This window comes from Thalassophryne amazonica, chromosome 7, assembly GCF_902500255.1.
Source record: "Thalassophryne amazonica chromosome 7, fThaAma1.1, whole genome shotgun sequence".
NCBI lineage: Eukaryota > Metazoa > Chordata > Actinopteri > Batrachoidiformes > Batrachoididae > Thalassophryne > Thalassophryne amazonica.
In genome coordinates this window covers 31,937,296-31,965,176 of record NC_047109.1, presented here as the reverse complement: position 1 = coordinate 31,965,176, position 27,881 = coordinate 31,937,296, and the positions used below count along the sequence as shown (strand labels likewise).

Below are 27,881 nucleotides of genomic sequence, written 5' to 3'. Positions count from 1 at the left end.
AATTCATGCATTTATTTCCTCTAGGCTGGACTATTGTAATTCATTATTATCAGGTTGTCCTAAAAGTTCCCTGAAAAGCCTTCAGTTAATTCAAAATGCTGCAGCTAGAGTACTGACAGGGACTAGAAGGAGAGAGCATCTCTCACCCATATTGGCCTCTCTTCATTGGCTTCCTGTTAATTCTAGAATAGAATTTAAAATTCTTCTTCTTACTTATAAGGTTTTGAATAATCAGGTCCCATCTTATCTTAGGGACCTCATAATACCATATCACCCCAATAGAGCACTTCGCTCTCAGACTGCAGGCTTACTTGTAGTTCCTAGGGTATGTAAGAGTAGAATGGGAGGCAGAGCCTTGAGCTTTCAGGCTCCTCTCCTCTGGAACCAGCTCCCAATTCGGATCAGGGAGACAGACACCCTCTCTACTTTTAAGATTTGGCTTAAAACTTTCCTTTTTGCTAAAGCTTATAGTTAGGGCTGGATCAGGTGACCCTGAACCATCCCTTAGTTATGCTATAGACTTAGACTGCTGGGGGGTTCCCATGATGCACTGAGTGTTTCTTTCTCTTTTTGCTCTGTATGCACCACTCTGCATTTAATCATTAGTGATTGATCTCTGCTCTCTTCCACAGCATGTCTTTTTCCTGATTCTCTCCCCTCAGCCCCAACCAGTCCCAGCAGAAGACTGCCCCTCCCTGAGCCTGGTTCTGCTGGAGGTTTCTTTCTGTTAAAAGGGAGTTTTTCCTTCCCACTGTCGCCAAGTGCTTGCTCACAGGGGGTCGTTTTGACCGTTGGGGTTTTTCCGTAATTACTGTATGGCTTTGCCTTACAATATAAAGCGCCTTGGGGCAACTGTTTGTTGTGATTTGGGGCTATATAAATAAAATTGATTTGATTTGATCTGATTAAAGGACGTATTTTGGTTGTTTAAGCCGCAGGGTTCAAAGCATGTGAAAAAAAAGCTAGTAAATGATGGTGAATCTAATACTGAGATAAACTGTGACTTCTAATACTGTGTTTTACTACTTTTGAAAGATGATGACAGTGTTTGGGGTTTTATTTTTTATTTATTCATTTTTCATGTCTTCTTTGTGTTGTAATCCTTGAATTTACCCAGCAGCCCCTGCGGTGCTTAAAGTGAAACTGGTTTATCAGAAGCCGACAGTGTAATCTGATGTGGCTGCATCTGAATCAATACTAATAGTTATCGGGTATCTGTAATAAAGATACATTTTTTTTTGTAGTTTTTCGATTTTGCGTCATAAAAGATAACTTTTCAGTTATCTGATTTATGGGTATCGAAGCTAACGTTTTGGTTAGCTGTGCCCACCACTGGGTGCGCCTTCATTCAAACCCCCATGCCGACGGTTGTAATGACATACTCTTGACGAACTTCATGTGTGGCCTCTTCTGCTACGTGCAGGCATTCTTTGACAGTTTTGTATTCCGTAACAGAGTGGTCAATGAGTAGTAATCCAGTGTTGTCATATGTCATAGTGAGGCCCAGTATTTTTACTGTTACCAGTTATTTTTGTAATGAGCAGGGGTGGTGGCCAAGTGGTTAATGCGCTTGGTTTTAGTGCACAAGGTTCCGGGTTCAAATCCCACCCCTGCCACATTTCTCCATGTAATGTGGAGTTGCATCAGGAAAGGCATCCGGCGTAAAACCTGCGCCAATTCAACATGCAGATCCACCTTGGACTTGCTGTGGTGACCCTGAGTGCAAACAAGGGAGCAGCCGAAGGGACTTACTTTTACCAGTTATTTTTGTAACCTAGACATCCTGAGATTTCTAGTGATATCAAATTTATAGGGTTGTGGGGGGGGGGGCACTGCACGCAGGGCTGTGCTTGGCCCATGGCCTATCTGCATCAGCCTCTGTCACACTAAGCACCTGCATGTCCTCCCTCAGCACATCAACAAACCTCCTCTTTGGCCTCCCTCTTCTCCTCCTGCCTGGTGGCTCCATCCTCAGCATCCTTTCTCACTTTTTATCTTGGGTCCCTCCATGTCCAAACCATCTCAATCTCACCTCTGACTTTGTCTCTAAACTCTCCTATCTGGTGTCCCTCTGATATGTTCATTTCTAATCCTGTCCACCTCTAGGCTGTACAACATGGTCTCACTCCTGTCATGTAGACTTTCCCCTTCACCATTGCAAATATCCTTCTGTGACAAATCACTTCTGCCACCTTTCTTCAACCATTTCATCCTGCCTGCACTCTCTTTTCACCTCTCTACCACACTTTCCATTGCTTTGGATAGTCGACCCCAAGCATTTAAACTCATCTACCTTGAACACCTCTACTCCTTCCGCATTATTCTGCTGGGCTCCCTTCTGCTGCATACATCTTAGTTCATGGAGACTCTTGTCTGATCTCATCCGTCAACCTGTCTATCACCACTGCAAACACAAAATTGATCAGAGTCGATCCAGTGAGGCAATTCCACCTCGACCTTGAATACATGAATGAATCTGTCATTCCTACTTCACATCTCACCACTGTCACTCTGTTGTACATATCCTGCACCACCATCACATACTTCTCTGCCACTCATATAATACTACAACTCTTGTGCTACAATCATTAAATATAAAAACACCTGCGCACCAAATAAAAACAACCAAAAAACAAACAAGCAAGCTAATTCACTCTGCCCAAGAAAAAAGGAATAGTTGAATGAAATCATTGAAAGTCCAATCTTGCCATGACATCCATGTCTGTGATTAGTGCATGTAAACTTTTCATCACTACTGTAGACATATTTCCATTTTGACTTCAAAAACCAAAATTCTTGGAGGGAAAGTTAGTTTGCATGTGGAAATGAGTATAGCCTATATTTGGATGTTGTAGATGTGTATCAGTGCGCTGATGTAAATGTCTGGGTGAAGTCTGATATCAGTGAAGGTGTCCCAACCTGTCAGGCCTTTAAACCAGGGTGGACAAAGAGGCCAATTTCAATGCAAATGCAGCAGCTGAGAGGACACAGCTCTCTCAGTGGGTGACTTACACACACACACACACACACACACACACACACACACACACACACACACACACACACACACACACACACACACACACACACACACACACACACACACACACACACACACACACACACACACACACACACACACACACACAGACAAACAGCATGAGCCTGCAGACCAGAATACACACACTTTCTCATCTTCAATCGAATGATAAATACAGAGTACTGAGCCTCCTTCAGCTCCATGCTTGAGACATTTTGTAGAAAAAAAGCACAAGCTTTTAACTCTGTGCAGTTAGAAACAGCCACACATGTGAAAGCATGACCGTGAGACATATAAGAAAGCAGAGATGGAGATGAAGAATCTCATGTAAATTCCTGGGATTGCTGGCTGCAGAGTTCATGTGTCTGGTGTGTTGTTGCACCTGTCAGTAATTACAGATGTAATCTGTCTCACACAGCAGTGGTGCGGCCCTGTGCTCTCCCTCACAATGCCCAGTCCATCATTATCCCCTCCCATTATCCCCATGCCTGCCCTATGCACCTCTTCTTACATGCAAATTCTTCAGCATTATGGGAGCGGTGAATGAGACCCCTTCTCTGCATAATAGCATGACCTCCTCACCCACTCAAAACCATTCCACTGTGGGTGACTGCAGCCTCAGCACACTCAGGACAGCTATCATGGTGTTTGGAGGAAGACAGCGAATTTGGTTTCTGACATGTAGATAAGTACCAATGTGACTACTTAATAAACTAAGCTGCTAGATCCTTATTTTCACTGTATTCTATCTGCATTACAGCTGCAAGACATTCATTTAAAGAATTTTTAGTTCCTCAAAGAGGAATAAATAGCATTACAAGTCTAAAAAAAGCCACTTTTTAAAAATATTCAGCAGCTTTTTTGGGTACAGCAGCCATCATGACCTGCAAAGTAAAACGCCATCTCAACTGTACATCTCAACTCGACAAACAAACAGCAGAGATGTTTTTTTTCTCTCACAACTGCAGTGACACAGCAGGGCTTGGTTTTGGCTCAAGTTAGAAGAATGCCTCCAAAGTGCAGATATGACCGGAGATTCACAGATTATTATTTAAAGAAGGGATCACCTGTTCAAATTACTTTTCTTGCTCCATCACTGGGTGCTCACATGAACTTGACATGACTCGTTTTTAGGTGCAGGGTTTTGTCCTCAATTAAGTGTGATAATGGTAAAATAAAGTCATATATAATGAAGACAGCGAGGACATGCCCAACTTCAAAGCTGTGGGATCACGTGATGATGAGGACACAAAGGACAAAAAGAAGAAAAACATCAAGAAGTAGATCGACCAGGAGGAGCAGAACAAGACTAAGCCTATCAGGACCAGGAATCCTGAGGACATTACCAACTAGGAACAAGGAGAGTCATACAAGAGTTTGAGTTATATACACATCAAAATCATGCTCAGAAGATAAGAAATATTACATTTCATCGGGACAGAGAAAAAGAGTGTAGCTCACAGATTGTAGGTCCTGTTTTTTTAATAATAAGGCTCTTCTAAAATAAGGTAATAGCTCCAAATACATAACTAGAAATGTTTATGTCATGATCCTGCCCGTTTTGGGCCCTGTCATAGTTTTGGAGTCATGTTGGCTTCCATGTTCTGAACATTTGTGTTGTATTCTGGTCATACTCCTTTTTATCATTGGTTTGTTTCCTGTTCATCATTTTGTAGTTTCTGGTTTTGTTTCATTTAACTTCTGTGTTTTGTAAGCTGGTTATGTTCCGTTAGCTATTGATTGCATTCTCTGTTTATTATTTTTATTATTTACCTACTGTTTTGTCTTTCATTGCATTATCTGCACTCTGTAGTCTCTAGTTTTATTTTTCTGTTCATCATTTATTTTCAGTTTTGTCAATAGTATGCTTCACCATTTTATTATCATTTATTGTATTTATGCACTATTATTTTTCCACTTTATGTGAGCGAGAGGTGGTGCAATCCTGCTCATGTGAACGTGAAGGAACGTATCTGCACCCCGGACATTGAGCTATTGGCTGTGGGGATGCGTCCATATTATCTACCGAGGGAGTTCACGTCCGCCATTATGATCGCTGTCTACATCCCCCCATCAGCTGAGGCAGAGGCGGCCTGTGAGGTCATTAGCGCAGCCGCTGCTAAATTGCAGACTGAACACCCGGACGCATTTATGATCATTACAGGTGACTTTAATCATGCCTCATTGGACAAAACGTTAAATAACTTCCACCAGTATGTTGACTGCCCCACCAGGGAAAACAAAACGTTGGATTTACTGTATGCTAATGTCATTGATGCATACAATGTTACAGCTCTTCCCCCACTTGGCAGGTCAGACCACAACTTAGTCATGATGACTCCCAAGTATGTCCCCCTTGTGAGAAGGCAGCCCGCGCACACCAGGATGGTGAGGAGGTGGACACGGGGCGGCTGAGGCACTGCAGGACTGCTTTGGGTCAACGGACTGGGAGGTACTCTGTGAGCCACATGGGGGGGATATCGACGATATGACTGACTGCATCACAGACTACATTAGATTCTGTGAGGACATCATCATGCCAGCCCGGACTGTGCACTGCTTCTCGAACAATAAGCCCTGGATTACAAGTGACCTGAAGGCCCTTCTAAATAAAAAGAAGATGGCGTTCAGGTCGGGAGACAGAGAAGAGCAGAGGGGAGTGCAGCGTGAACTCAGAGAGACTCTGAGGTCATGCAAGGACAATTACAGGAGGAAGCTGGAGTTCAAACTCCAGCAGAACAGTGTGAGAGAGGTGTGGATGGGAATAAAGCACATCACGGGGATGAAGGGGAGAGACAGGCAGTCTCTGGGGAGCCTGGATAGGGCAAACCAGTTCAACCTGTTTTTTAATAGGTTTAGCTCAACTCCTACCACCCCCCTGACACCCCCATCCCCCCACACACCTACACTGTCCCAAACTGCTCAATCCATCCAGCAGCGCTCTCCTGTACAGTACTTCTCCATCTGCACCCCCTCTCCCTCCCCCTCCCCACTCACCTCCTCCCCCACCAGTGTAGACAACTGTAAACATTCCCAGCTAACGGTGACGACAGGCCAGGTTAAGAGGCAGCTGGAAAGGTTACATCAGAGGAAGGTGGCAGGCCCGGATGGCATCACACCCAGGATCCTGAAGACCTGCGCTGACCAGCTGTCCCCTGTACTGGTACATCTGTACAACCTGAGTCTGAGTCAGGGGAAAGTCCCGTTGCTGTGGAAGACGTCCTACGTGGTTCCAGTTGCCAAGAAGTCAAGGCCATCGGACCTCGAAGACTACAGACCAGTCGCTCTCACATCTCATGTGATGAAGGACATGGAGAGACTGGTCCTAGCCCAGCTGAGGCCACAGGTGATGTCATATCTGGACCCTTTGCAATTTGCCTACCAGCCCCATTTAGGAGTCGAGGATGCCGTTATCTACCTGTTGCAATGAGCCCACACGCATCTGGATGGTGGAGGAGACACTGTGAGAATCACTTTCTTTGATTTCTCGAGTGCCTTCAATACCATTCAGCCTTTGCTATTGGGTGTGAAGCTGCGGGGAATGGGTGTCCATGACTCAGTGGTCTCCTGGGTTACTGATTACTTGACAGACAGGCCACAGTTTGTCCGTCTGGGCAGTGTCCTGTCTGATGTGGTGGTCAGTGACGTAGGAGCTCCTCAGGGAACTGTGCCTTCCCCTTTTCTCTTTACCTTATACACCACTGATTTCCAGTACAATTCTGAGTCATGTCACCTACAGAAATATTCTGATGACTCAGCTGTTGTTGGGTGTGTGTGGGTGTGTGTGTGTGTGTGTGTGTGGGGGGAGTACAGGACATTGGTGGACAACTTTGTGGAGTGGTCTGAAAGAAATCACCTGAGGCTGAACGTGAGTAAGACCAGAGAGTTGGTGATTGACTTCAGGAGGAAGAAGACGACTTTACAGCCACTTAGGATTAGGGGGGAGGTGGTGGAGGAGGTGGAGGACTACAAATACTTGGGAGTGGTGATCGGCAACAGACTGGACTGGGCATCTAATACTGACGCTGTGTGCAAGAAGGGGATGAGTAGACTATTTCCTGAGGAAGCTGAGATCCTTCAATGTGTGCAGCAAGATGTTGGAGATGTTCTACAATAGTGTTGTTGCCGGTGCCATTTTCTTTGCTGCTGTGTGTTGGGGCAGCAGCATCAGAGCCAGGGATTCAGATAGACTGAACAAGATCATTAAGAGAGCTGGCTCTGCACTTGGTCAAGGGCTGGAGTCGCTGGAGATGGTGGTGGAGAGGAGGATACTGAGGAAGTTGTTGTCCATTATGGATAATGAACAGCACCCTCTCCACCGTACAGTGGTCGGACAGCGGAGCAGCTTCTCAGACAGGCTGCTTCAGCTCCGCTGTCGAAGGGACAGATACAGGAAATCTTTCCTGCCACATGCCATCACACTGTATAATAAAAGCTGATCCATCCTTTATCAGTATATTGAAACACCCATGACATCTGGTGTATACTGCTAATCCATATATCGGCTCTAATATACTGTTACTGTAAATTATTACAGCACATTGTATAATAGTATTGCACACTTTCCTGTACATATTATATTTTTTTATTTATTTCAAATTTTAATTTTATATATTTTATTTCTATTTTATTTTTTTTATTTTATTCTACTATTAATAGTGGGAACAAGGGGGCACTGTCTAAGTGTAAATGCTGCAACTGCAAAGAAATTTCCCAGCTTGGAATGAATAAATTATTTCTATTCTATTCTATTCTATTCTATTTACATTTATACTTTAGCCAGTGTCAGTTCCGTTCTAGTTTTGGTCATTGTCTTAATTTTCTTGTTGTCCTCTTTTTAGGCTTGTCACTTTATGTCCTAGTTTTGCCCCCTTTGTTTTGTTCATGTTAATTATTGTTTGTCTTGGGCACATCATCTTTTTCACTGTTGTTTTTTCTGTTACTTAATTCTCTTGCTTTGGTCTGCTTTGCTTTTTGTCTCACTTCTCCCTCTTGCACCTGCCCTTTGTGTTTCTTGGTCACGCCCCTTCCAGAACCTTCGTCACACCTGTTCTACACTCTGATTACCCTGCCCATTATTTAAGCCCTCACAGTTTCACAGTTCCCTGCCAGATTGTTGATTTCATGTCACTTTCCAGCCCGTGTTCCAAGTCCTGTTTAGTCCTGTTTTCTGCCTGTCAGTATTTTGACTTTGCCTTGCCTTTGACCTTATATTTGTCTTTGCCTCTGAATGCCACCACGCTGTGTATTTGACCTGTGCCTGTTTTTTGGACCATGCCTCACCCTCACGTCTGTCTGCTGCCTTTGACTCACTGCTGGGCCTTCCGTGTACCGACTCCCTGCTTGTTATACTCATTAAACCTTTTTCTTACACCATGAGTTGTGAGAGTTTGCATTTGTAGTTTGAGCCATGCCTACTCTATGCCTGACAGTTTAGAATACTACTACTGAAGAACCACAGTGTCATTTTCATTTTCTTTGCAGATACTGTGATACAGTTAAATCACCTACAGAAATCATGGAGCAGTTTTTTTTTTCTAAACCATTTATTCCATAACACTGTGACCACTGACAGGTGAAGTGAAAAACATTGATTATCTCAAAACAATGGCACCTGTCAGCGGAAAATATTCAGCACCAAGTTAACATTTCATGTGTTAGAAGCAACACAACAGGGATGTACAAAGATTTGAGTGACTCTGACAAGGGACAAGTTGTGATAGCTAGATGACTGGGGCCACAGCATGTCCAAAACTGCAGATTTTATGGAATGTTCTCCATCTATAGTGAGCAATACCCACCAAAAGTGGCCTAATGACGTAAATCTGGTGCGCTTGCAATGGTAGCCAATGTTCACTGAAGCATGTGGGGAGCAAAGGCTGGCCTACATGGCCATATTCAATAGAAGGATCTACTGCTGATGCCTTGCTGCCAGATACTATATGCGCATACTCAGAACTTGGCAGGTTAAAGTCCAACAAATGTCTGGTTCAACTAATTTAGGCCTTTATATTCTTTCGTGAAGCTCCTCTGGGTAATGTGTGGACATGCTTGGGGTTGGAGTAGATGTGTGAAAGAGGATTATATCAGTTATGGAGGAAAACATGAAACAATGTTTCTGTATCAGTAACTGTTTCATGTTCCCACGTTGCATCAGAAGAGAACATTAGAACAGAAATAATGGCTTTCCTTGTACAGTTTAAGCGTTCAACATAAAAGTAATTTGTGCACAAACAAGTAACCTGAGAACATGTCTCATGACATGGACCTGTGCTCCATGCAAGACTGGATAAATTTTTCATAAAAACAATGCTGAAAGTTTCTGTGATCATTTCTTTATCTGGTGTGACTATGACAGATTGAAAAAATTGTCCGGTTGAAAATATCGTGTAACCTGTTGGCCTCTGGTGGATTTGGGATCTGATGGACAGATGACATCTCATTTCCACTGACAACCAAAGAGTCACATTCAGCAGAACAATTTTCCTGGTTTCAAGACATATATGTGCTCTAGGGGCAGCCGGATTTCAGCAGGATTCATTGAGGTCTGAACGCAAACGTGGCTAGAATTTTGGCTAGCTCAGGGCTCATGATGTCATACGCCCTCACGATGTTTGGGCACTGGCAGGGTCCTCTCCACTCTGCCGGTGTTCAGTACAGCTGCAACAGCGAGGACGGCAAACAAACCTTCTCGCCGGGTGCACTGTGATGTCCAGATAAAAACGCACAAGTACAAAACTGCCAACGGATACCAGCTAACAAGCAATGCATTTAATGAATGAGAAAAGGACTTGTGCAGAACAAAAACAGACACAAACGGGTATCAAAATTTCATATTCTTTACTCATATGTTTCCTCAGTCTGTCAATGTGACAGACACTGAAGGTTTTGTTCAGACTGACAGTAAAAATCTGAAACGTGCATGTCATATTTGTATTCGATTTCATGCTACAAGTCCGAACACTCGCAAGTCACATGGAATCTGTTTTTTTTTCAAAATCTATTAAAACCTAATTCGTAGGTAGTTTGAAATGTGTTTCAAATTGCATTGTTGCGATTCTGTTTTTGTCTGAACACTCGTCGGCTTCCCACTGTGTGTTGTTACATTTGTGGCTTTTTACACCACGTAAAGCTCTGTGTGAGCTTACACAGTGATAGGGGTGGCTCTCACCCCACTGCTAACAGACGGGTGATAGCAGGCTGGCAGGCAGGTAGACGCACAAACACACACGCAAGCCCACACTAACACGTAAAATAAAAAAAATTAAAAAAAGAAAAAGAAAAAACTCATATGTAACACTTTATGTCTGAAGCACTGCACTTTGCGTTGCTTCAGACACACGCGCCACATGCACAGGAGCCTCAAATGTTTGTGTTACATGGCAATGTTTCAGCTGCTGCTTAGTCTGTTCACATCATTTGTCTTTATTCCACACTACTGTTTAATGGCATGCTTAGCTGATCAAACAGTTATCCGACAACACACCTGGGGTCATTTTATACTACATAAACTTAAAAATATAAATTAGACCGTAAATACAGTAAAACTCCCCTAAACTGTCATCGTACACCCCAATTCCAACGAAGTTGGGACGTTTGCATAAAATGTAAATAAAAACAGAATACAATGATTTGCAAATCCTCTTCAACCTATATTCAATTGAATACACCACAAAGACAAGATATTTAATGTTCAAACTGATAAACTTAATTGTTTTTGTGCAAACATTTGCTCATTTTGAAATAGACGCCTGCAACACGTTTCAAAAAAGCTAGGACAGTGGTATGTTTACCACTGTGTTACATCACCTTTCCTTCTAAAAACACTCAATAAGCGCTTTGGAACTGATGACACTGATTGTTGAAGCTTTGTAGGTGGAATTCTTTCCCATTCTTGCTTGATTTATGACTTCAGTTGTTCAACAGTCCGGGGTCTCCGTTGTCGTATTTTGTGCTTCATAATGCGCCACACATTTTCAATGGGTGACAGGTCTGGACTACAGGCAGGCCAGTCTAGTACCCGCACTCTTTTACTACGAAGCCACGCTGTTGTAACACATGTAGAATGTGGCTTGGCATTGTCTAACTGAAATAAGAAGGGGTGTCCCTGAAAAAGACATTGCTTGGATGGCAGCAGGTGTTGCTTCAAAACTTGGATGTACCTTTCAGCATTGATGATGCCATCACAGATGTGTAAGTTGCCCATGTCATGGGCACTAGCACACTCCCATACGATCACAGATGCTGGCTTTTGAACTTTGCGCTGGTAACAATCTGGATGGTTTTTGTCCTCTTTTGTCCAGAGGACACGACGTCCATGATTTCCAAAAACAATTTGAAATGTGGACTCCTCAGACCACAGCACACTTTTCCACTTTGTGTCTGTCCATTTCAAATGAGCTTGGACCCAGAGAAGGCGGCGACGTTTCTGGATGTTGTTGATGTATGGCTTACGTTTTGCTTGGTAGAGTTTTAACTTGCACTTGTAGATGTAGCGACAAACTGTGTTAATTGACAATGGTTTTCTGAAGTGTTCCTGAGCCCACACAGTAAGATCCTTTACATAATGATGTTGGTTTTTAATGCAATGCTGCCTGAGGGATCGAAGGTCACTGGCATTCAATATTGGTTTTCGGCCTTACCACTTACGTGTAGAAAGTTCTCCAGATTCTCTGAATCTTCTGATTATATTATGGACTGTAGATGATGGAATCTCTAAATTCCTTGCAACTGAACGTTGAGAAACATTGTTCTTAAAGTGTTGGACTATTTTTTCATGCAGTTGTTCATAAAGTGGTGATCCTTGCCTCATCTTTGCTTGCGAACGGCTGAGCCTTTTGGGGATGCTCCTTTTATACCACACTCACAATTAGTGCCCTCAGTTCCCAAACGTTTATTGAGTGTTGTTAGAAGGAAAGGTGATGTAATACAGTGGTAAACATATCACTGTCCCAGCTTTTTTGAAACCTGCTGCAGGCATCCATTTCAAAATGAGCAAATATTTGCACAAAAACAATAACGTTTATCAGTTTGAACATTAAATATCTTGTCTCTGTGGTGTATTCAACTGAATATAGGTTGAAGAGGATTTGCAAATCATTGTATTCTGTTTTTATTTACATTTTACACAACGTCCCAACTTCATGGGAATTGGGGTTGTATAAACTGGATATTCACACTCACTGAATAAAAGCAAAAGTCTCAATGCAGACTGCAACACGGACACAGAAATCGGATCTGGTCACCTGCTGTATATGATTTGAACAGTCAACCAGTGAGGTCTGTTTTGTATCAGATTTGCAACAATTCCAATTTGAACTGCCAGTCTGAACAAAGCCTTAGTGCATGCTACTGCTTTCAGTTTTCTTCCTGTCAGCTAATGAGCACATACCTGGTATGCAATCATGTGCAGGATGCTGCCTCCAGTCAGTGTTTGCTGCCAGAGGAAGCTTTGCCGTAACTATTCCTTCGCGCACACACCTGTATGCTGTCCCCGCTCTCTGTCTGCAGCTTGACATTTGGTACAGTGAAGATAGAAGACACTGCAGAAGAACAGACATGAGTGAATTACAACTACGATGTAAACTGACAGAGATAAGTATCATTACTGGTGGCATGAGAGAACATTAAACGACTCATTAAAAACAAACGGGCTGCCAGAAGAACTTGAATATTTGCAGCACAATGTATTGAGTTAAAATGTAGCATTAAATAAATTTAGGTCAGCACATGTAACATCTAACAGGCATTAGCATTTTCTGGGATATTTACATTACCATATACAAGCAAAGAGTATTTACTACAGAACCAGCACAGAACGTTACAGATACAAGAGATCTGAGGAAAAACTGCAGACAACAGTTTGAAACTTAAAATGCGCATAACCCCATTTAAACTAAACTAGTTTTTGCACTCTCTGCAAACAAGGGAATTATACTCCAACAGGATATTTTGTAGCTTTAAAATATTGTGCCTGACGTGCAGCATATATTCAGGGATTCCATGAGGCACTTGTACATGAAGTATTCATGACAACTCAAGACATGCAAGATCCTATTTTGTACGTAGCGTGCACGTTTCCATACAAGACTTGTGAAAATAGCCAGAGTAACGAGACCTTTCTGTGTGAAGTGTTTCATTTTATTCATTCATAATGCATGTCTTTTTCCAACCTCAAAGATGCTGCAATTTTCTTTGGGAGAGATGAGGATGTACAGGATTAGGAATGAACATAGATGCATGGCGCAGGTAGGAGAAAAAGACAGAGTAGTGAGATTGAGATGGTTTGAAGGACACCAAAGAGGAGGTTTATGGATGTGCCGAGGGAGGACATGCAGGTGGTTGGTGTGACAGAGGAAGATGCAGAGGACAGGGTGAAATGAAGACAGATGATACTAAGATATACTGTGGTGACCCCTAAAGGGAGCAGTCAAAAGAAAAAGTAGGAGTAGTTGTAGTTAGTAGTAGTAGTAATCGTAGTAGTTGTCATTTTCAGGCCTGCTGGTTAAACTTGTCATGGCAGGGAAGGCAACACAGCATCCTTTGAAGGTTGCTTTCTATGAAGATCTGGCCTTCTGAGACCTTGGAGGCCGAAACAACCATTACAAAGAGAAAAGGTCTAGTCCACGCAGTATTTTACAATTACGTCAGTTTATGCCACACCTACCCTCTGTCAGCTAGCAACCTTGAACTCTGCACGTGACAAAACATTACTTATTTGTAATTGTACGAGGTCTGTCCATAAAGTATCGTACCTTTTTATTTTTTTCAAAAACTATATGGATTTCATTCATATGTTTTTACGTCAGACATGCTTGAACCCTCGTGCGCATGCGTGAGTTTTTCCACGCCTGTCGGTGATGTCATTCGCCTGTGAGCACTCCTTGTGGAAGGAGTGGTTTCACTTTTAACAAGAGATTTTGTCATGGAAAGCCGCGCGGAGGCTTCGCGCGGAGGCTTCGCGCGTCGTGACCGATTCGCTGATGAAGCGAGACAAAGGAACACCTCCGTTTTCGAGTGTTAGAGGACAAGTTGGGACATGTCTATCTCGGCTTTCAGTGCTTACCAGTCGAGTGAGTATAAAAGAACTTGTGGAGAGCTGGACATGTCCCAACTTGTCCTCTAACACTCGGAAACGGAGGTGTTCCTTTGTCTGGCTTCATCAGCGAATCGGTCGTGACGCGCGAAGCCTCCGCGCGGCTTTCCATGACAAAATCTCTTGTTAAAAGTGAAATCTGCCGGAAAATGGCTGATGTCCAGGTCTTGTGATAACCAGAGAAAGAGCACACGACGGTCTCGTATCCACAGAGCCATCAGCTTAGAAATGATCCAGTGGTTTGTGCCGCATCGTCGCAGCTCGCAGCGCGGCGCACCGACCGTCCTTTAAAGGGGTCCTTAAACCTGTAGTTAAAGTCCTTATTCTCTGTGAAGCCCGTAAAATTTTCACTGAAAGCCAGATAAATTTTTCGAATGGTTTCCAGGTGCCAGTCTCTAACAGCTTCTGAAAAAATTCTGATGGAAAAAAAGTCCTTTTCATTCCGCCATTTCCAGACAATGAAAATCCGACGAGGGGGCGGGACCACTCCTTCCACAAGGAGTGCTCACAGGCGAATGACGTCACCGACAGGCGTGGAAAAACTCACGCATGCGCACGAGGGTTCAAGCATGTCTGACGTAAAAACATATGAATGAAATCCATATAGTTTTTGAAAAAAATAAAAAGGTACGATACTTTACGGACAGACCTCGTATGTATACTAGAGCCTGAAATTGTCCTTTTTTTGTTATTGTTTTGTTTTTTTTAAATTTACCAGCAATTCTGTCCTGGGAAAAAAAGAAAAAGTGCAGTAACTCTTGGGACTGTTTGGGCCATGAAAGATGACCTGTTGTGTCCAAGTGGCAACACTTGAGCCCACATTTTGACCCAAACACAGAAGTGCAGTTCCTTGACTGGCCACTTGAAGCTGGCTCCAAAACACAGCACATTCCCATGGGAGCCCAATTTAAAATATCTAAATAAACATGTTTAGAGCCTGGTACAAAAAAACAAAACAATTTTGGTCTCTATAGATAGTTTCTTCCTTCATGACAACTGTATGGTGGGTGATTTTAATTTGTAACTTCTTTGTTTAAGATGTTTAAATCCATAAAGTTCTGTATAATTGTGGGAGTGGTTGCTTTGAGTGACAGCGGCTGAGCCCAGTGACTCCTCTCGTAGCCTCCACCGTCCACTTGATGTGGAGCCATTCGCTGTTGTGTTGTTGATGTGTCTGTTTGGAGTATTTTATTTCAAACACATGGAATTATAACTCAGAACGTTTACTGTTCACACCAAAGTAAATTGTTAGAAGACCCACCATGCAGTCCCCAGAAATATGACTTAATAAACACCAGAACTGAGGTTAGTCTGTTAGCTGGTGCTTCGATCTTGAAGAGAGGGGCCTGTTCAGGCTTTTTTTGTCACACACTGATAGAGGCACTCACACTCCACGTCTCTATGCATTAATGAGTTCATCGTGCAACCGTGAGGGCCGGGCTCTCAACATGGCAGCACTCAGACAAGGGTGTCATTTCGGCTGTTCTGGATCTTTATAGAAAACTAATGGATGACATCACACAGGCTTTGTCCAGTATATACACAGTCTATGGTTATTCCCATTTTCATGGGAAGAAGGCTACATTCATCAGCTGCATTCCAATGAGCTTTTGAAATGAGACAGTGTAGTTATGCCACTTATGACAAGCAGCCTCAGACAGATACAGCCCTTGAATAAGGACTCAGCCATCGATAACACTAGTCAGCAAAAAAAAAAAAAAAAAAAAAAAAAAAAAAATTTCTTGTATGGACTGAGAACTGATTTAGGGTAATTTCGCTGTGCTCAATCCAAATTTGAGGTCAGATTTCCTCTATCACATCACATTTTTTTTTTTGCAATTTGCACGTTACGCATTGATAGATTATGCAAAAGTTGCTCATTCACTCACGAGTTTGCCACCACTAATCATGCACAAAAGCAGCTTCAAAAGCATAGTTTTAAACCAGGTTACTGAAATGTGAACAAGAGCCGTAATATCATTTATGGCACTGAAGAGGTGTGTGACATTGCAGCTTTTGCTTCAATGTTTGTTACAAGAACTATGTTTTCATATCTCAAAAACGTGATGTGACTGGCAAAAGCTAAACCCAGATTCAGTTTTAGTGCCCCCACATTACCCAAAATCCGCTGAAAAACTCAATGCAAGAGAAATCCTGTTGACCAGTGTATCAGTTTTTTCCATTACTAACCAGAAAGATACTGCAGTGTCAAATATTCATCCATTAACTATACCTGCTCATCCTGTTGAGGGAAAATAGCTAATTTCTACACATTTCCAGTGGAAATCACACTGGCACAGATCCATTAATGTGACAGAAAACCTCTCACTTGAGTTTGGAGTCTGATCAGTAAAGTAGGAAAGCAAGAGTTGCTGGTGCACACTGGCTCTTGATGGGAGTGACAGATGATACTTTGTTTGGTTTAATTCATGTTATGCCCAAAACATTCTCATTACGAAGTGAATAAATACAACCACTTCATGACCTACACCTGAGTGTGCACTCTGATTATGAGCACTCAGAATACCAAAATGTTGCTGGCCATGCCTGAAATGTACTTGCCCTATGGGTGTTAAGGTACCGTGACACCTGCACGACCAACAAAACTGTTTAAGCACCCATGGCCTACACCTGGGCATACTGTGTTGGGAATTATTAATCTGGCACTAACCTCGGGATTGGTTCCTAAATGTTTTAAATCCACAGTGATTAAACCAATTCTTAAGAAATGTAACCTTGATCGTGGTCTACTGCAAAATTATAGTCCAATATCAAATCTATCATTTTGTTCTAAAGTGGTTTCACAGCAGCTTGTGGACCACCTTACTAAGAATAACCTATTTGAGCCACTGCGGTCTGCATTTAGAACACCCCATTCCATGGAGACAGCTCTTACTAAAGTGGTATATGATCTCTAGCTTGCAATGGATCTGGCCACAATCACAGTTCTGTTACTGTTAGATCTTAGCGCTGTGTTCGATATGGCGGATCATTGTATACTCATCATTGAATAAACAGAATTTTAACAACACACAAAAACCTATAAACATGCCGATATATCTAAGTCCAAAAAGAGACGAGGTGGCTTCTCCAGGCTTCTTTCTACTCACATCAGCTGCCCAACATGCACATATCAACGCTGAAACCAAATTAAAACAAAGTCACAATCCAATTCACAGCAACAGCAGCCTCAGGAGCTCAGTGTTTGCCCATAATTCTGTCACTGTGTCTGGTAATCTGTCATTGTCTGGATAAATCCATAACACGGTCACGTCTAACATGCTGCTGATATAACACGGGACATTGACTTGAAAGGTTCATCCATTTTGCTGCAATCTATGTGACATTTTTGCTTTGTCTTGATAATTACCAGTATCTTTTATTTGGTTTGTTCAGCTGTGAGTACTGGGTGTATTAAGCATTCATTGGGCCATTCCCAACTGGCTCCAGCCCATTCTAGTGAAGGAACACGATTACTATGCTGGGGCTGGAGCCAAACACTCACAACTGGAGTCATTATCCACTTCTTTATTGTGCATTCATTTCCCATCTGCATAATTTCAACACATCCTTCCTCCTCAAGAAAAAAAGCAAACAGAAAATCCAGGCTTCCACATGGAGATGATGCTTCTGCCATTTAGCTATTCACTCTTGTCCTCATTTACAAAATTAATTCCTATTCTTCACTTAGCGGCTCTGATGGTTTCAGCCTGCCTGCCACTCATGTGCATGCCAAAAAGAGACAGAGGCAGAGAGAACAAGCATTACAAAAATCAAAATGAGCTATCAGTCTTTTAGTGACCATCGCCTTCTAATTCTTTCTATGCTTTACAACCTGCTAGGTGCTGATAACAGGATTAATAATGATGAAAAATACTAATCTGTGGAATTAAATTGGTATTCACTCATTAAAATTACCACCATGTCAGTGGTAACACGTCTCAGACTGCAGCCCGCCATGCAACAATAACGAAGCTTAAAGGGCGGGTGATGTGTAATTATGTAGCCTGTCATGTAATACTGAACATATTTCCATGCAATAACCCAATTCTGGAAGATTGATATGTTACTTAAACTTTGTCTCACTGTGAAAATGTGGTTGAACCAAAAAGTAACTTGAATTTGTTTAATAAAGTCATCAATGCACAATGTTTCTCTCTTTTTTTTTTTTTAACAGTATGCAGTACAATGGCACTGAAAAGGAAAAGAACAGCAAATTTTTGAAATGACTCATGAGTGATAAAAGCAAAACATACTTTCCTTTAATGTAACTGCTCATCCATGACAAAGAATAAAGGCAAGTGTCCACAAAATCAATGTAGCTGATGCGGAACAGCTGTAGTAGCACTTGTACAGCTGGCTAACACCCCTGTCACACCGTGACGATTTAGCCAGCATATGTTGAGCATATTAAAAACACTGGCATACGCTGGCGTACATCTAATAAGTTATGGGTAACTTTTGTATAAGTTAAGCGCACGTTGAAGCACGCTGATATATCCTAATACAGTGAGTACGTAGAAAAATTTTGGGCATGCACAATGTTTTCAGTATATGTTTCATACGTCCCGGATACGTGGGGTATAAGTTGTAGGTAAGTTAGGCGATTACTGACACACGTTACTTGTAAGTCACTAATAAGTCAAAATACGTCCATTGATGCTGTCCATTGATTGACTCAACAACTGAAAGCTGCAATAAATCTGACAAAAACTTATCCACATAAAATGTCCTGATTTTGAAAAACGACGTCTGAAAATACTTTAGTTCCTTGTCGTGGCTGAAAAAAACGTAACATTTTAAAAGAAGTACCTCTGTGTTTTGTGCGTTTCTCAGCCTGAACCAGAGAATGCCAGCGCTTTGTGCCACAACAAGAAAATGGACTTATTTTAAAAGTTGAAAGAGTCACAGCGCCTCATTCATTCACATCAACATTCACCACAGACATCAGTCAATTCTTCAGATGATAATAAATCTGACAAATAAAATAAAAACGACAGCATATGCATGCTCAATGATGTGCTCTTCAATATTTGCATGTTCCACCTGCCAAACAAAAGTGTTTTGCTGGCGGTGAAAACACAAATCAGCCACTTAACTGTTCCGACACTACCATACCATACAGACAAATTTGAGTGTATTTTAGAGCTGATAACACATTTTTTTGTCTGTACTGCTATTTTCCTGCTGCGGGTCTGCAATTAACACAGCAAACAGTGGATATGAAGTCTAAACTGAAACATTTGCTTGTACATATCTGCTTTAACATTATTAAATATTACCCCAAATGTAAATGCAAAAGACACTGTCAATCGCTGTCAAGAGCAAGTCAAAGCAATAGGTGTTTATAAGTGCCAAACCGTATTGCCATGTTGGCCAGTCAGAAGCCTGGAATAAAAGAAAAAAAACTTTTCTTGTCTACACATAAACACTGAAATGGAATTTCAGAAAATCTTCACCTTAGAAGGAGTTTTACAAAAGCCCCATTTTCAGCGATCTACAACACAGTTTGCATGTGAAAGCCAGAAGAAAAGGCACATTTTCCAAAATGTGTATGTGTGGACGGGGCCTTGCTATGCAAAAGTAACACCTGTTGACATTTTCCTGACAGAGAAAGAGAGAGAGAGAGAGAGATGGGGACTGAAAGAGACGACACAATGGAAGCCAGTCAATTATGTTTCCCACAATGCACACAATATGTCACAGTTAATGTCAATGGTGTCTTCCCAAATTAGTCTCCTTCATGCACGTTGACTTAGATTTTGAAGACAGCCTGTTCAAAGCAGATTTACAGTTCTGTTGTATGTTCTTTTACCTTTCTTTATTTAACTGACACTCAAAATCAAGGGAAAACATTTTAATCAGCTGACCGGTCAAGGAAATAATGAGGGAAAATACACACACACACACACAACTATTACTGAAACAACTCAACAGCTAAGTGTCCAATTACTTTCAGTCTTTTGTTTTTTTTTTTAATGGAGTTACACAAACTGTGCTGCAGTTCCTAATTCATCAGATTTGAATTTACAAGGGTCAGCTGAAAAGTTCTGCCTCATTAAACAATTACTTCAATAACAAGCACGAAATCGCATGAATCACACATCTGTTTAAAGCTTGGTATGTTCTCCATCAGACAGTGTCACTGTTTTCCAATTCATCACCTTTGGAAAGTTTTTACATCCAATCTGTGAAGAAATTGGGTTTCTTTCGGTAATCGCGGCACATAGCTCTTTGCACATCTGCATCATGAGCGTAACAGTGTCCTTTCAGGTGCAAGACAACACACATTTGTTGATGAATGTCTACGGATGCACAACCCTCGTGAGGGCCGCAACAAATTCAGTAACACATTACCCAAAACGCACCTTGAGTTTTTGCAGACTCCTGTGTGTATGTGTTACAATGTCTGGGAGCATAAGCTGATGCTGCACTTCACCACATCCACAACACAATGGAACCGCCTTGGGTCCTGAATGGTAACCACCTAGGCAGACAACCAGTCCATCCAGACATCTCTAAAATAACCATCTATCTGCCTCAGACAGGTGAAGCGTGGGAGACCCCTTCACCTTCCCCTGCCACTGGAGTCCGTAACACTCGGTGCACGAGCCACTCAGGCTGGATTATTCACTGAGAAATGTGCCACAAAGCCATACTGTCAAAGCTGATGCTCCTTCACAATACAAGTGATACTCCTCATCTTAGTTTCCCTAAGTAACCACTCACTTGATAGAAAGTCATTCCAACAGAACCCAGGGATCCTCCGAAGGGACAGAGTCCCACAGATATCTAGTCATGGCAGTAGGTTTCTGACTAACATCCAGGTCACAACCGTACACTAACACAGGAAGAACCAGGTCCCTAAAGACTTGGACCTTCATTCTGCTAAAAAGCCACTGACATTGCCAAACACGTCTGTCCAGCAATCTCACGACCTCACAAGCTCTTCTCAGGATTGTCTCGATCTCAAAGGCAGAGGATCCAGAGACATGAATGTCACTGCTAAGATAAGTGAGTGTTTCTTCAGGTTCAACAGTTTAATCACAATCAGATACACTTCTGATGGCCAAGTCCAGTAAATAATTAAAAACCTGGATTGGAATCTTGATCCAGGGCAATTGCAAACTCACACACCCCGATCCCCCACTCAGCTTCTCAGGTGCTACAAACGGAGTGATTCTGCAAAGGTCACAGCATTGTCCAGGAAGTCTCTCCGTAAGCCTGTCCTCACCAACAAAAGCATCCGAGTCACTGGATTCCACAACCCTACCCAACACCTGTGCATGCCGAAAACAGCAGGCAAAAATCATGTGGTGTAGTGATAGTCAAGCTGTGAAGAATCATTCTCGTACCCGTTTCACTTCAACATCTTGCTTATTTAAATAATCACGTTGGAGGCAGAACCTTTTAGCCGCTTCCATATTTACCCTCAAAATAAAGTGGAACATCTGCACTATTAGCTCATTTTCATTTTGTGCTTTCAACTCAAATATGCTGTGACAGACCAATAAAATAATTGTTGGGTTTCTACGCATTTTAATTTCAATATTTTTTCTTCTTTCAACTGCTCCTATTAGGGGTCGCCACAGCAGATCACCCACCTCACACTGTTCTCTGCATCATCTTCCTCTCTCACACCAAACACCTACAAGTCCTCCTGCAGAATATCTATAAACCTCCTCTATGGCCTCCCTCTTCTCCTCCTCCCTGGTGGCTCCATCCTCAGCATCCTCCTCCCTACACCCTGGGTCCCTCCTCTGCACATCAAAACATCTCAGCCTCAGCTTTCTGACTTTATCTCCAAACCATCCTACCTATGCTGTCCCTCTGATATGTTAAATCTTAATCCTGTCCATCCTCATCACTCCCAAAGAAAAACTGCAGCATCTTCAGCTCTGCCGTCTGTCGTTTCATTAGTGCCACCATATCTAAGCCGTACAACATAGATGGTATTGTCCTGTAAACTTTCCCTTTCACTCTTGCAGGCCGGTCTCCTGCTGCTGGTTATTGCCTTCCTGATTCCATAAATAAGGAAACCAGTCCCAATTGTCCCAAACTGTGGTTTGAAGTTCTGTGTCATACACGACTATGCACCAGGTTACTACCAATTACAAGCGACACTGAACACGTCTGAGTCTGACTCTCTACATCCAAAACAATCAAAGGGAATAATGTGATTATTAACCATCAGATGACAAAGTAAAAGCTCTTAAATCATTCTAAAGTCAGTTTTAAGCAGAAACGAGGTGAAAATCGGTGGATTGCTGCTGGCGCACTGAAATGACGAATGCATGGCGGAACGTCAGACTCAGATGTGCTGCTATGGCACTCTGATCGCTCCCATGTCCTTAATTATGAAATAATGCTGAATTTATGTGGAAATGATTGTTGTACAAAAGCTTCAGATATCTGTGGCTGAGATAGATGACTGGAGTGAAGTTTTAAGCACGAACAAGGCAATAATTTGTGAATTGCTGCTGACGCTCAGAAACTATGCATGCGCAGTGAAGGCAGGGTGGACCGAATTTTAAGGGGGGCTGTTCGGTCGGTGACACTAGCAATGACAGACCTGCTTAAGAGCAGTTCATTTGTAATGTTACTGAGCCTGAAGACTGAGCGAATCTATGTTTACACATAAAGTGAGTTAATGTCATTTTAAGTAAATACTGTATATTTTCAATCTGTTAATGACTTTTCATTTAGTGAATTAGTATAGTTAATGAAAGAAGGAAATAGTGTGAAACAACTTTTCATTTTGGGTTTTTAATACATTTACATGTGAGCAACCATTTGCACTTCGGGGACAGTGCATGAAAATATTAGGATCTATCTCTGGACACCCTATGACAGGACAAGGGTGAAGAAAGTCCTTTATCGGCCCTGAGGCCCACTGGTAGCGGTTTATTTCCAGACTCTGCAGCATGAAACAGTTGAGGGTCTACGACTCCCCCTGGAAAGGACGCACATCCATCAAAGGTTACTTCTCCAGCCAAGGCTGGTCCCCATTTACAACTGGGTGGACTGGAACATGCAAGTGATCCATCTTGTCCAAAGACAGACAGGTAGCCTGAATATCATAAGCTTTCTCTCAATCCAATAACTCACTATACTTTTCCACCAGCACTCTAAAAAGCAAACATTGTATCTGTTGTGTTCTTCCTCACCATGTAACCACGTTGCAGATTTTCATTTATTATTTCATCCTAGCTTCCATGACGCTTTTTAATAACTTCATGCTGTGGTTGATCAGCTTCATGCCTAGATAGTTACTGCAGCTCTGCACACCACCCTTATTATTAAAAATCAGTGCCAGTACACCTCTTCTTGCAACTGCAGGACATGGACTCATTTCTGATGAAAACGATATTTTTCTTTGTGTGTGTGCGTGTGTTGGGTCTTTTGGCCAATGGTATTTCTTCAGGTTTGGGGCATATATATATATATATATATATATATATATATATATATATATATATATATATATATATATATATATATATATATATATATATCATGCAATACTGGTAAAATGCACCACAAAAAACATTAAATAAACAATTAAAATCATTTTGGCATCAAAGATGTTTTTGAGCAGAATTTCAGCAACACAGCAAAGAAGACAGCCCAGTGCACACATGAGTGTTGTGTGTGTATACTGACTGACTGTACAAGAAGGAGGGTAATGAGGGAAGCCACCAAGATACACACAATATCTTTGAAAGAGATATATGGTGTATCCGGAACGTATTCACAGTGCTTCACGCTTTCCACATTTTGTTATCTTACGGCCTTATTTCAAAATGTAAGAAATTCATTTTTTCCCTCAAAATTCTACACACAATACCCCACAATGACGATTTGAAGAAAAAAAAAAAAAAATCTTTTTTTTTTTACATTACTGCAAATTTATTAAAAAAATAAAGAAAACAAAGAAATCGCAAGTACATAAGTATTCAAAACCTTTACCATGAAGCTCACAACTGAGCTCAGGTGCATCCTGTTTCCACTGATCATCCTTGAGCTGTTTCTACAGTTGGAGTCTACCTGGGGGTAAATTCAGTTGATTGGACATGATTTGGAAAGACATATACCAGTCTACAAATAAGGTCCCACAGTTGACAGAGCACAAACCAAGCAAGAAGTCAAACGAATTTTGTTTGGACCCCAGAGACAGATTGTCTCAAGGCACAAATATGGGGAAGGGACATTTCTGTTGCTTTGAATGTCCCAATGAGATCAGTGGTCTCTATCATCCATAAACTGAAGAAGTTCGGATCCACTAAGACTCTTCCTAGAGCTGTCCACTTGTCTAAACTGAGCAACTGGGGGAGAAGGGACTTAGTCAGGGTGGTGACCAAGAACCAGATGGTCACTCTGTCAGAGCTCCAGCATTCCTCTGTGGACAGAGGAGAACGCACCAGAAGGACAACCATTTCTGCAGCAATCCACCAAACAGGCCTGTATGATAGAGTGGCCAGATGGAAGCCACTCCTTAGTAAAAGGCATATAACAGCCTACCTGGAGTTTGCCAAAAGGCACCTGAAGGACTCTCAGACCACGAGAAACAAAATTCACTGGTCTGATGAGACAAAGATTGAACTCTTTACTGTGAATGTCAGAAGTCATGTTCATCAGGCACCATCCCTAAGCATGGTGGTGGCAGCATCATGCTGTGAGGATGTTTTTCAGTGGCAGGAACTAGGAGACTAGTCAGGATTGAGGAGAAGATGAATGCAGTAATGTACAGAGACATCCTGGATGAAAACCTGCTCCAGAGCGCTCTTGATCTCAGACTGGGGTGATGGTTCATCTTTCAGGACAATGACCCTAAAGCCCCGTTTACACATAGACGGTAAACTCTCCCGGAAGCATCCCGGCAGAGATTTTGCCTCCTCCGGGCCGTTTTAGGGATCAAACGCCGTAGTTAACGCCGGCGCACGGGGGCGTGGTTTGGTTCCGGCTTCACCGGGAATCGTCGAAAAAATTATTCAACATGTCGAATAATTCTGGGAGCGCTCCCGGAGAAGTGGCCTGATGACGGAGACAACGCGAACAACGGCGTTTGATACTTTTTAATCGCCGTGTCATCCCGCCCCTTCCTGTAGTGCCGCAGTTTACACCGCCGTAATTGGTAGCCGGCGTTGTATCCCTAACCAACTGCGTGTAAAATGGCGATAGAGCCCACATCGGCGTCCTCAAAGGCGTTTTAACCGGCAAAAGAGGCAGACAAAACGGCGGCGCTAGCGGACAGTACGCTGTTCTAAACGCCACCTCCCGGTTAATGGTGTTCCAAACGGCTGATAGGTGGCGGTCAGTATAAAAACGCTAGCGCGCTGCATGCAGATTTATTTATTTTTTATTTATTTTTGCAGAGAAGCTCCAGTATACCTCCTAAAATAAAATTGGCAGCGGCAAGGACTTACCAAGAGGTCTGGTTCAGAAGCAGAGGGTAGCCCTGCGGTGGAAACGAGCAACACGTTGAGGAGGGGAAAAGGAGAGAAAAGAAAAGGCTGAGAGATGAGCTCCCTGTCACTCCCTCCCCCTGCACTGACAGCTGCTTCAGCCTATTATACTATGGGGGCGGTGCCTATAAGCAAAAGTTCCTGGAGTAACGCAGGATTTGCCTGGATAAATCCAGCGGTACACAGGGCATTATCGGCGGCAGCAGAACACCGCCGTTCTCATGCGCGTCTTAACCTGTGATTGTAAAAGGACTGAGTATTAACCCCCGTTGCCCGACGTGTGCCGGATGCTACTGTGTCAAAACTCCGCTTTATTCGGCGGATTTAGCGGCGTTTTATCCGCGTATTTGCGGCTAGTATGGCACTCAAAACGCCGGCGAAATGCTCCGCCCCTTTCCACCATGAAAACAGCCGGAACTACAGCGAACTTCGGTCTACGTACTACCCGCGGACAAAACCATCTATGTGTAACCTGGGCTTAAGACCCCCACCACACATCGCATGAATGAGGCCAAATGGCATCATAATGACAAATTGGCCCACATCCGAAAAGTGTCGAGGTGCAGTCTGAAAACACCGGATAGCAGTCTCATAGCATTCTAAATGGGTGGGGCCATTCACGAGACTGCTTCAAATGTTTTGCACATGGCACAATATATCCCATGTCAGGCACAGTACTGTGGGGTGCATAGCACTGGTGAATCGACCAGTCAGTGCAGAGCACAGCTCTATCAACGTAAACTTGTGCATTTATTGATGATGTAATGACAGCCATCTCCCCAGTGCCTTTACCTGACATGCAGCCCCATATCATCAATGACTGTGGAAATTTACATGTTCTCTTCAGGCAGTCATCTTTATAAATCTCATTGGAACGGCACCAAACAAAAGTTCCAGCATCATCACCTTGCCCAATGCAGATTCGAGATTCATCACTGAATATGACTTTCATCCAGTCATCCACAGTCCACGATTGCTTTTCCTTAGCCCATTGTAACCTTGTTTTTTTCTGTTTAGGTGTTAATGATGGCTTTCGTTTAACTTTTCTGTATGTAAATCCCATTTCCTTTAGGCGGTTTCTTACAGTTCGATCACAGACGTTGACTCCAGTTTCCTCCCATTCGTTCCTCATTTGTTTTGTTGTGCATTTTCGATTTTTGAGACATATTGCTTTAAGTTTTCTGTCTTGACGCTTTGATGTCTTCCTTGGTCTACCAGTATGTTTGCCTTTAACAACCTTCCCATGTTGTTTGTATTTGGTCCAGAGTTTAGACACAGCTGACTGTGAACAACCAACATCTTTTGCAACATTGCGTGATGATTTACCCTCTTTTAAGAGTTTGATAATCCTCTCCTTTGTTTCAATTGACATCTCTCGTGTTGGAGCCATGATTCATGTCAGTCCACTTGGTGCAACAGCTCTCCAAGATGTGATCACTCCTTTTTAGATGCAGACAAATGAGCAGATCTGATTTGATGCAGGTGTTAGTTTTGGGGATGAAAATTTACAGGGTGATTCCATAATTTATTCCTCAGAATTGAGTGAGTCCATATTTTTTTCCCTCTGCTTGGTCTAAAAAAGTAACCGTTACTGACTGCCACAATTATTTTTCCTGATTTCTTATAGTGTTTCTTAAAGCCAGAAAGTTGCCATTTGAAATGACTTTAGTTTTGTGTCATGTCTGTGATCTGCTTTTTTTCTACAAAATTAAACAACTGAATGAACATCCTCCGAGGCCGGTGATTCCATAATTTTTGCCAGGGGTTGTATAACCAGCAAAATAGCTTCACAGTGGAGTGGAATACAGAAGGATTTTCTGAGAAAGAAAATATTAAATTTTAGCAACAGTTCAAGAACACACACGGGATACTAAAGCCTAGAAATGATCTGCTTTCTTAAAACAATGTCCTTCTCTGTCCCACGCCACCACAAAGAAAACTCTGATGTCATTAAAAGTTAAACTCTGTGAAACCCCAAGATTTGATTTTGGCTACATGAGATCCTCAATGTGCACCTTAGAAATCAACAATGTGCTAAATCAAGTAAATGGCAAATTAAAATGCTCTGTTTGTAAGGTATTTTTTGGGAATAAGCCCTTGTTTAAAGTTTCACAATGTGCTTTTTCTTTGGGCAAACACATCAGGATGATAGAAAATCAAACTGAACATATTTCAGAGGCCAGCAGAGGTCCAACTGGGCTGAGTGTCCCAACGGCATCTAAATAATAAGACAGGTTTCTGTCCGGGAACAAAAACAACCCTCACCGCTTTCTCAGTGGGA

At 42.4% G+C, this 27,881-nt stretch overlaps 1 protein-coding gene across 3 annotated transcripts in view; it reads right to left on the bottom strand.

The window, feature by feature from the left end:
- Window positions 1-27,881, bottom strand: part of cdk14 (cyclin-dependent kinase 14) — a 715,009-nt gene that overhangs the window by 138,318 nt on the left and 548,810 nt on the right. For 2 of the 3 annotated variants that reach the window (XM_034173975.1, XM_034173977.1), the window contains one exon: window positions 12,432-12,582. In XM_034173975.1, coding sequence (XP_034029866.1) covers window positions 12,467-12,582 — 116 coding nt within the window. In that variant the 3' untranslated portion in view covers window positions 12,432-12,466. The remainder of the gene's footprint in view (window positions 1-12,431; window positions 12,583-27,881) is intronic. The other variant, XM_034173976.1, reaches the window with a different exon arrangement.